This window comes from Zea mays, chromosome 7, assembly GCF_902167145.1.
Source record: "Zea mays cultivar B73 chromosome 7, Zm-B73-REFERENCE-NAM-5.0, whole genome shotgun sequence".
In the NCBI taxonomy this organism is placed as follows: domain Eukaryota; kingdom Viridiplantae; phylum Streptophyta; class Magnoliopsida; order Poales; family Poaceae; genus Zea; species Zea mays.
This window is the reverse complement of record NC_050102.1, coordinates 7,720,778-7,731,360: the sequence shown is the minus strand read 5'-3', so window position 1 is coordinate 7,731,360 and position 10,583 is coordinate 7,720,778. Positions and strand designations below refer to the sequence as shown.

The following is a 10,583-nucleotide window of genomic DNA, read 5'->3' as shown; positions in this document are numbered from 1 at the left end:
ATGCATTTACACGGCAGACAAGAGACAACCCTCCCGGCCTTCCCCAACCACCAATCCACCCCCACCCCACATGCACCGGAGGCTGGAGGTCGAGCAAGAGCCTAGATTTCGTTTCCCCATGGCCTGGCTGCAGCGCACAAGCTCCAAGCTCCCATGCGGTCTATGCAAACAAACAATTGAAGATGCACGTGTCTCAGCCCATCCAGGCATTCAAACACGCCCTATATGGCTGTATTCCTTTACACTGTGTAATGCATGTGTGCAAAACCAGATCAGAGTTATTGTTACATGAACCGCTACAGGATCTCCACAAGATCAGGCTGTGGCAACAGGATTCTGTTCCTCGACCTTGCTCTCTCCAACCTGTTCCAGTATCTGTGCAGGCACAACATCCTTCCCTTTGTCCTCCTGCACATGTGCAGGCTCCTCTTCATTCGCGTTTCCCTTGCCGCCTTCTTCCAGCTCTTTCAGCTGCCTCAGGATGTCTTCTCTCTTGGCCTGTAGGTCATGCAATTTGGCATCAATCTTCTCCAGTTTTGCCTTCAGCTTCACCGGATCAATCGTCTTCTCCTTTGCACCCTTGTGTTTCCTCTTCTTCTCTTTCTTTTCCTTGTCCTCCTTCTTACCTTCTTCGTCTTCATCGCCATCGGCCTCTTTCTTCTTACCATCTTCATCCTTGTCACCCTTTGGTTCCGATCCATCCTTTTCTTTGGCCTTTTTATCCTTCTTATCTTTGTCCTTGTTTCCTATCTTCTTGCGTTTATCTTCCTCCCCCACATCTTTGCCATCTCCTGTCTCTTTCTTATCTTTGATTTTCTCTTGTTTCTCACCACTTGAACCCTTCAACTCTGATCCGTCCTTCTCTTTAGCCTTCTTATCCTTCTTATCTTTCTCTGCCTTCCCTGAATCTCCATCATCTTCCTTCTTTTTCTTGTCTTTCTCCTTTTTATCCTTCTTCTTGATCGCCTTCTCATCGCCTTCGCCATATTCATGCTCCACCGACTTCTCCTCCTCCTTTCTCTCTCTGTCTTTCTTCCCCTCTTTACTCTTTCCTCCCACAGACCCTGCGCCACCACCCGAGTCTTTGGCCTCTTCCTTCTCAACAAACTTGGCCTTGATCTCTGTCTCCCCCTCCTTCAGATTGGCAGCTTCTTTGTCCTTCCCCATCTTGAATATGATCAAGCTGCCCTGCAGGATGCAGCTACAAGTTTCAGTCAATATCGAACTGATTTGCTAGGCTATGGATGGATGGAGCATATTCCTACAAGACAGTTGATTTTGCTTATTTTTTTCAACAAGAGAATCTGCTCGGCACAGTGACCTGTGCCTCCTACAGGTCCCTGTTGTACCAGTACCACCAACCATTTCGCGATGTTCACGCAGGTAATGCTATGCACATCGAAGGCGTGGCCAAGACGAGCATTGGACCTGCTCATAAATCACAGAGTTGGGACACGGTAGTTTTGTTCATAATACGATGCAAATGGATTCTGGATTAAGAGGCTGAACAAAGTGAGTATACGAAGAATCCACTCGGAAGGTACAATCTAGGCTAAATCTAGTGGAACATAACGTCAAGCACGAACTGAGCGGTGTCAGTCAGTGACACCAACACGGCCGACCCATATGGCTTGTTAGTCCCTAGTTTTAATCTCAATCCACGTGGATGGGACGAACTTGAGCCCTTGTTCCAGGATTCCATCCAGAAATCGTTCTAGCTTATATAAATTATACAAGCAATCTAGCTAGAGCTAGGAATCGTTCCAGGTCACCGTTCCGATGGAATCGAACAGGCCCTCAGTCGTTTAAATCCCTAACAAGTTGAAACCCTTCCTAATTTATTCTAACGTAACAGGACTGCAGGAGTGGGATGAACAGAGGAGGAGCGTTTCCTGGACTCTCACCTTGCTTGGCGGAGGTGGCGGCGCGTTGCGGGGTGGGCAAGATCCGGGACCGGGAGGCAAGCAGGACGCGTGCTGCCGCGGCTTCGAGAAATGGAAACGGCCTTCGGCCTTCCTCTATACAGTAGAGCGGACAGACAGGTGGAGAAGAGGCGAGCGGAAAGGAGAAGAAGGCCCGCGGCGGAAGGTGTGTGAGAACGTGCGTCGCCGCGTCCGTCGGTCGGGGACGTTTGGCGACGGTGGAGCCGCGTGGCGACTGGCGAGCGATCCGCGGTGTCGCCCGGGCATCTCGGAGTCTCGTGGGCCGTGAGCCGCAATGGCTTTTTATGGCGGTGGGTGGGTGGGTGGGCTCATGACGACGATGAGGCGATCTGCACAGTGGGCTTCGTGGCGACGGGATCTTCTTCTTCTCTTTCTTTCGGCGCAATTTATCTTTGAGAGTTTTCTTAAACTCAATATCTAAATCCTCGTTTCGAAAGACACATTTGAAAAGAGCAAATTCAATTTTAGAGCAAATCCAACACTTGAGCAATTGAGGCATTCTTCATTCTCGTTGTTCGTGTCTGTATCGTTGGATCTTGGGTGCCGTTTGATTCACATATGAACAGATAACGTTAAATCGTGTTTGTTTAAGTCAAACCGTAATCGATACCACACTATAAATGGATACCACCTTATTCAAATTTGTTACCGCCGGTATTTAAGTGTGAATTATTACCATTACCATTTACGTTACATTTTATGAACCAAATGGTACCTTGGTTCTTAGACGGCTAGGAGTCACCAAGGAGCCGCTAAGGTCGTGGTGTACTTTCGACAAGTTTAAGGGTTTTGATTTTGCTTGCACAACAGAAGGAATCAAACTAGTGAAATGAAGGGGATGCAACTAGGGTGAATCCCGAAACGGCTACACATTTTAAAGACACACAAGTTAGACCATCTCATCCACTGGCTGCCTCCATTTTAAAGACACACAACTAATCCGCCAGTGCGCTAATATGGACCACCGGTCCACCGCTATGATTGGGTCGCTCTTCGAAGAGTTTACGAAATGCAAAGTTTAATCAAAGTGTAAACAAAAAGGTATTAATATTTACGACCATAAACGAATATTATCAGATGGGTTGCATCGTATATTTGCATAATAACTAGCAAAGTATCCATATGTTGTTACGTTTTCCATTTATAGTTATAAAGTACTTCACATAAAAACACATGTGTTATGTTGGTTATTTAGATGTGACTGTGGTTGTGGAGCCAACAACTATGATTCAAGCCTCTATTTATATATAATTTTAGTTTTTATCATTTAAATGTGGGGAGACACGACAACGGTAGATCCTTGAAACCGTTGACTAGGTGGTGTAAGCTAACAACCATGGTTGTGGGTTTGTAGCAAATGGAGGAGCCAACAAAACAACCATAGCTCGCAATGGACCGGAGGAGGCCCACGGAGGTTTGTTTTGGCTCATCCACGCTTTAATGTTATCTGTAATTAACAGAATATATATAAGATATATATGGTTTTAAAAAATAGGGAGCCATGGCCCACTTTGCTCTTCCTGTGGCTCCGCCCCTGAGAATGTTAAATCTATACTAAAAATCAGATGAAGTATTTTTTTACAGTGAGGAAGACATGTTTGCGTTGTCCTATAGTTCGGACGGCTTGGCCCCGGTGGGCCATGCACACCAACCCCTGGAACTTATTTGGTAGCAATGATACCGGATGAGATGTGATGGGCTAAAATCATCTTTCTATTTAAAATCCTAGAGTCTAGGATGTCCTAGGGATTACAACTGGATTTTTCGGTCGGTTTTCTAAGATTATGCTTAATTTTTTTTAAAATAAAATATTTATAGAATTCAAGAAAAATGTTGTGAAAGATTAAATATTTTTCTGAGTACTCTTATATTAAACTTTTAGGTTTATTAGAAACTACCAACCATCATTTTCTAGCAAAATAACTGAGAATTTCAATGAAAAAACACCGTTTCTCGCCGATTTTTTTTCCAAATTTGAAAATATGTGCATAGAAACTTTTAAAATGGGTTTTGGGTGGCAAAAGACGTTTTGTCGTTGCTGAGGGTTGGCACATCGCCTGATAAACGCGAAATCATGTGGTTTAAATTTAAATCTTCAACAAAGCGTTGAGGGTACGATGAAATTCGGTTTTCTCGCCGGTTTTTCCGTTCTCGACCAAACCCGGGCCCCCTCCATACTCCAGCTCCAGCGGTCCAGCCTCGCCCTCCTGTTAGTTCGTTCGCACCGGTCTACCTGCGAGACGACCGGCGGGTGGACCCCGCGCGCCACCCGCGGAGTCCGGTGCTGGTGGGCCCGACGTCGCCGCTGTTTTGTCTCCGTTTGAGGCACCTCTCTGGCAGTGGCAAGCCAACCTGACGCGGTGTTCCACTTCCAGCGCAGAGGGCAGAGGTGAACAAGACGAGGCAAACACCCCTGGAAATGGAAAGCAATTTTTAAAAAACTTTCCATGGCACTTGCCAGCCAGCCGCCTACCTGCCGAAAGAGATCCTCGAATGGCCCACCTGCCAGCCTCAGCACCCGCAGCGTTAACCCTCTGCCCACCCAACCTCTTCCCCCCAGCTCAAAGCATCCTCTGCGGCGCAACGGCCACACCTTCCCCGGTCCCGCCTCCGTCTGTCCCGCGGCCTCCGCTCTCCTCGCCGCCCGCCCGCCTGTCCCTCCCTCTCTCTCCCTCCCTCCTCGCCGCCATGAACAACCTCCTCACGGTAAGCGACCCCCCACCCCGGTCTCCTCTTCCCTCCGCCCTGTCCCCCCCCCCCCCCTCCCCGGGCGGACTCCGCCGCTCGCCGGGATCCGCCGCGCGAGCTGGAGATCTGGAGACGGCCTTTCGGCGCCGCCCGCTCCTCCCCCACGGCGACCGCCGGCGGAGCCATAGGTTGGCTCGCGGGACCGGAGGCAGCGGCGGTGGAGTGGTCGGCGGCCGAAGGGATCGCTTGAGCCGCGCGGGTCGGAATGCGGGGCGTGCGGTCGAAGGAACCCGCCCCTGTTTTCTCGGCTACGTGCGGTAGGGTGCCCGCTTGCCTGGTGCTCGCCTCGCCTAGATCTGCGTGGCTTTAGTTCGGGAGCAGCTGCGTTGTGCGGTGGAAGCAAGATGCGCTTGCTCAGCTTCCGGCTGCCTTTTGTTCCGTGCCTCTTCTCTTGCCTTTGCCTTTGGAGTGGACTGTCCTGCTTCAACCACCTCAATGATCATTCGCATTAGCTGCTCGTGTAGCAGTTACCTTGATTGAATATTTGAACAGCGGCAATGATCACCAGTAGTTGCATTGCATTTAGTGCTGCCGTTGGAGTGCTCGGGTTCAGGAGGGTTTGTATTCACTGGAGCTTGATGTGTTTTAAAGCTTGTTCTTTTTTTTTTCTCATCCGCTTTGGCTAGAACATTTTCATGGCCCATCGTAACATCTGTCCAATTGCACTCTTGGAATGGAGAGGGTGTGTCAGCCCTGCTGGGATTTGAATGGTGATGTTTCTCACGCGGGGGCGGGGCGCAGTCCTGTTGTTTGTTGGCACATGCAGTGCGAGGCTTTCCGTTTTGGATTTATAAACTACTCACTCGGTTCTTTTTTCTTTTTTATCTGTGGCGTTTTAGTTTAAAAATAAGGTGTTTTTATGGTGGTGCCCTCGGTTTTGCTGGTGTCCTCATTTTTACTTTTAGTTGTGTTTTTTTTTCTCAGTTTTGTCATTCTATTCTATAGCACTGGAATGACAAAACTGAGAAAAAAACACAACTAAGGATAAAAATGAGTACAACAGCAAAACCGAGGGCACCACCATAAAAAACCCCAAATAACTATCGGGCGACAAATATTCGAGAAATGAGTTAGTATAATTTACTATTCTTATGTGATTGAACTGCGGTACGTATTGTGAACACTACTGTTTCACAGGATTCCTTTGAGCTCCCTCGGCGGGACTCCTCAAGAGACGCAGATATTGAAATGGGAATGCATCAGGCTGATGCTTCAGACAACTTGAAAGATTTCTTGAAGAAGGTGCTGTTTGCATAATTACTCTGCTGCTTGCGTCTCTTCATCTTACCATATTTACGTTATTACATGTACTCTCCTGTTTGCATCGAATTACATTAGTATTGTTAGTCCGACTCCAACATTCCCCTTCTGATTAATGACGTAAAGCTTTGTGATGTAACAGGTCGATGCAATTGAGAGTATAATTGCAAAGCTGTCAAATCTATTGAATAAGCTCCAGGCATGTTCATTCTGCCATTCATTCTTTGTCTTTTTCTTAAGCTAACGACCCTGGAGTTTAGTATTCACAATGGATTTTTTGTTTTTTGATTACCATTTTCCTTGTGAATCTACGTTTGACATGTGCATTGATATCAGAAACCTATTTTTTTGTCTGTAGACTGCAAATGAGGAATCCAAAGCAGTTACAAAAGCAAGTTCCATGAAAGGTAAGTGTTTGTTTATTCTAGCAGACTTAACCATTATCTGAAATATGTATGCATTCTTTTAGAAATTGCCTCTATGCTTATGGTTAGAAGCAACAATTCTTTTTTCACAGCAATTAAGCAGCGGATGGAGAAAGATATTGATGAAGTGGGGAAAATTGCTCGTCAGGCAAAGACAAAAGTTGATGAACTGGAAAGAGATGTATGCTCTTGCTTGACCCTGATAGTTATCAGTATTTGTCTTAGCAATATCTATATAAATCAAATTTGTCCATGCTTATTGCAGAAATTGTATAGATGTGTCATAACTTGGTCAATCGTACTACTGATAATTGCTAGATGAAATTGAGAACCTCATTACCTTACTTTGTTATATGTCATTTTGTAAGATTTTTTGTTCCGAAACAATGCTAAATTCACTGGAACCAAACAGCATTTCTCGAGAACTTATGAAATAGGTATTTATAATTGTTTAAATCAACTGACTTGTGTGCTGCTGTCAACAATTAACCTTGAATTGCTCGCTAACATTTTGGAACAGAACCTATCGAATAGGCAAAAACCTGGATGTGGAAAGGGTTCTGCCGTGGACCGATCAAGAGAGCAAACTACTGGGTAAATTTGCATTTCATATCAGAGCCTTTAGTTATGCTGCTTACTTGCTTACATGCATTTGTTGCTTACTCAATATGTTTTTCCAATTACTACAGAGCAGTGAAAAAGAAATTGAAGGAACGGATGGATGATTTTCAGGTACTGTGTTCCTTTCCATGCATGTCATGCTTATGCTGTTTTGTGATATTATAAGATCTTATTAACATAGGATGATTTTAAAACACAAACTTGTACAAAATTATTTTTTCCCAAACCAGGCCTGGTGTAGTGCTGAGAGCTGTTTCATTGAGTCACCGGGTCGCGGGTTCGAAGCAGTCTCTCCGCATTTGTGGGGGAAAGGCTTGCCTTTGTTTATCCCTTCCCTAAACCCCGCCCATGTGGGAGCCTCGGGCACTGGGTATATGCCCTGCCCTTGCACAAAATTAATTGCTCCTAGGAAGATTTGAATATGGTTTCTAAAGTAGCAGAGAGGAAGTGTTCTACTTTTCCATGCCTAAAGAGATATCCAATTACAAGAATTCTGCATGCCTTACTCGTTGTGAGCAGGGGGATATCTTCATTGATGGTTGCATGTTTTACTCAACTAAAACAAAATAAAAAAAATATGGTCAGCTACAGGTTCAGTTTTCAGTATTAGTTAGATGATGGTATGATTCTAGAAGGGCTTCAAGTTTGTAAATCATTGTGAATATCTGCCGATTGCCGACAAAATTATGGAGAAAATTAAAATATATTGTTTGTATCATGTAAGTTACCCTGTTAATATCTGGTGCAGACCTTGAGAGAAGCAATCAGGCAAGAGTATCGAGAGGTTGTCGAAAGAAGGGTTTTTACTGTAACTGGTAATCGTCCTGATGAAGAGGTGAGTATTGCACCTGTGCACTACCATACTTTTCACCTGCGGTTATGTTTGCACATGTCATTGTGCCGTTGATTTACAGTGAACTTTGATTATGGTTGACTTCACAGTTTCTCATGTGGCTGCCTCTAACCCTGCAGACAATTGATGACTTGATAGAGACCGGAAAAAGTGAGCAAATATTCAAAGATGCTATCCAACATCAGGGAAGAGGCCAGGTATGTGGTCTACCATAGGTCATATTACTAGTTATGTGGTATGTTTGTTTCAGGTAACAGGTCTAGCTATGTCTGTTTACAACATTGATTTGTTATAGATATGTTCTTTTTTTGACATTCACAGATACTGGACACAGTTGCTGAAATACAGGAGCGACATGATGCTGTAAGGGATCTAGAGAGGAAGCTTTTGGAGTTGCAACAGGTGATGCTTTTTTTTGCATAAGTTGTTTGTAATAATACATTATGTTACAAAAGCTATGACATTCAACGAACTATACAGTCTGGTTTCCAAAAGAAAGACTCTAAAAATAACACTAACTGGTGTAGTTATTGCGTCCCTAGCTCATGTGATTACGTGTGGTCTGGGATGGGGTAGGCAGTCAACTCTTGGAGCTGGCTGCTGGGATTAACTTAGAACACTTAAAAGAATATAGAATACACATAAAACCACATGTACCTTTCAGTAAGTTGACCCTGTCTGGGACATTTCTTTGTTGAGGACTTGAGGCTCAACTATGCCTCTTTATACCGTTGCTTTGTTTTTGTGTTTAGATATTTATGGACATGGCAGTTCTTGTCGAGGCTCAAGGAGACATGATCAACAACATCGAGACACATGTAAGAGTTCTCTATTTCTGCATTGAGCCTGTTGTATGTAGGACAAGAACCATGTTTCAATAAATTAATTAATAGCGAGCTTGATGAGATCACTCACATGTCGATTTCCATCCTCTTTTTCAAGGTCTCGAATGCCACCAACCACATACAACAAGGCGTGAGCGCGCTCCAGAACGCGAAGAAGCTGCAGAAGAACTCGAGGAAGTGGATGTGCTACGCCATCATCTTGCTGCTGGTGATAGTGGCGGTCATTGTCGTCGCGGTCATCCAGCCATGGAAGAAGTGAGCCTAGGGTGGCTCTAAACAGGGAGGAGGGCGTGGGAGATACGTTTTTTTTTGGCTGTCTGTGTAATATCTGTGCAGTTGTTGTGGGTGGTTCTGTGATTTATGGTTGTACTTATGGTCGGCACCAGAGAAGCTTTGGTATTTCCATTCTTTCTGTTTGGGATAGTTCGTGCAGTCCATTGACCATAGCTCTCAGAAATGTTATTGTGGTGACCATATATTCATATGTCGGTCAGCTGATGAAAAGAATGGTGCTTCTGAATCTTTCCACAAACAGTGTGCTGGTGCCCGGTAATGGCTGTTGGATTAATGTAGGTTTGATTCAATTAATATTTAATAATAGTCAATGCTAATAGTCTACTTTAATGTTATGGTGTACTAAGAATTTAGTACCATATTGGGAGTTCTTATGTTTTGGTGCTTAATGCCAAAGGGGGAGAATTTAAGGTCAAAGCAACTGGATCAACTATCACTTGTGAATTTTTTCAAATATTTAAGTGAAGGTATACTTAGTTTTTAATCAAACCCCTCTTATTGCAAAAACTGCTCTCTTGTGGGAGAAATTTGATTACGGGGAAAAGGGGGAGCTTATGCTTTTTTTTATCAAAACTAGTCTTGAAAAATATTTTGATTTGCCAAAACAAAGTGTTTTGACATAGAGATTGTCGGGGACCATAATTAGGGGTACCCTCAAGACGCCTAATTCTTAGCTGGTAACCCCCATCAGCATAAAGCTGCAAAGGCCTGATGGGTACGATTAAGTCAGGGATCAGTCCACACGAGTGACTCGATCACGCTTCACCCGAGCCTAGCCTCGGCCAAAGGCAGCCGACCTCGAGAGACTTCCGTCTCGCCCGAGGCCCCCTTTTTATGGCGGACACATCACCGGCTCGCCCGAGGCCTTGGCTTCGCTCAGAAGCAACCTTGACTAAATCGCCACACCGACTGACCAAATTGCAGGGGCATTAAACGCAAAGGTGGCCTGACACCTCTATCCTGACACGCGCCCCCGGCAGAGCCGAAGTGACCGCCGTCACTCCACCGCTCCACTAGCCAGTCTGACAGAAGGACAGCGCCGCCTGCGCCACTCCGACTGCAGTGCCACTCGACAGGGTGAGTCTGACAGGCAGTCAGGCCTTGCCAAAGGCGCCGCGGCGAACTCCGCTCCGCCCGACCCCAGGGCTCGGACTCGGGCTAAGACCCGGAAGACGGCGAACTCCGCTCCGCCCGACCCTAGGGCTCGGACTCGGGCTAAGACCCGGAAGACGGCGAACTCCGCTCCGCCCGACCCCAGGGCTCGGACTCGGGCTAAGACCCGGAAGACGGCGAACTCCGCTCCGCCCGACCCCAGGGCTCGGACTCGGGCTAAGACCCGGAAGACGGCGAACTCCGCTCCGCCCGACCCCAGGGCTCGGACTCGGGCTAACACCCGGAAGACGACGAAACTCCGCTTCGCCCGACCCCAGGGCTCGGACTCCGCCCTGGCCTCGGCCGAACGACTTCCGCCTCGCCCGACCCCTTGGCTCGGGCTCGGCCACGGCAACGAAAGGCAAACTCAACCTCGGCTTCGGAGGAACCCCCACGTCGCCCTGCCTAGGGCACAGACCGCCACGTCAACAGGAGGCGCCAT

General features: G+C 46.5%; 2 protein-coding genes across 3 annotated transcripts; one reads left to right on the top strand and one right to left on the bottom strand.

Annotated features, from left to right (window-relative positions):
- Positions 1–161: 161 nt before the first annotated feature.
- Positions 162–2,200, bottom strand: LOC103631975 (nipped-B-like protein B). Its single transcript, XM_008653830.3, has 2 exons — positions 1,905–2,200; positions 162–1,201 (listed from the first exon to the last, which is right to left on the bottom strand). Exon 2 carries the CDS (start codon positions 1,165–1,167, stop codon positions 316–318), a length of 852 nt encoding a protein of 283 aa, XP_008652052.1. The 5' UTR covers positions 1,168–1,201; positions 1,905–2,200; the 3' UTR covers positions 162–315.
- Positions 2,201–4,331: 2,131 nt separating this feature from the next.
- LOC100285646 (syntaxin 132) lies at positions 4,332–9,313 on the top strand. Of its 2 annotated transcripts, none has more exons than XM_008653354.4 (12): positions 4,332–4,649; positions 5,829–5,933; positions 6,094–6,150; positions 6,310–6,358; positions 6,469–6,557; positions 6,897–6,970; positions 7,066–7,108; positions 7,746–7,832; positions 7,970–8,047; positions 8,172–8,252; positions 8,603–8,668; positions 8,793–9,313. In XM_008653354.4, exons 1-12 carry the CDS (start codon positions 4,437–4,439, stop codon positions 8,952–8,954), a joined length of 1,104 nt encoding a protein of 367 aa, XP_008651576.1. In that variant the 5' UTR covers positions 4,332–4,436; the 3' UTR covers positions 8,955–9,313.
- The last annotated feature ends 1,270 nt before the right edge of the window (positions 9,314–10,583 follow it).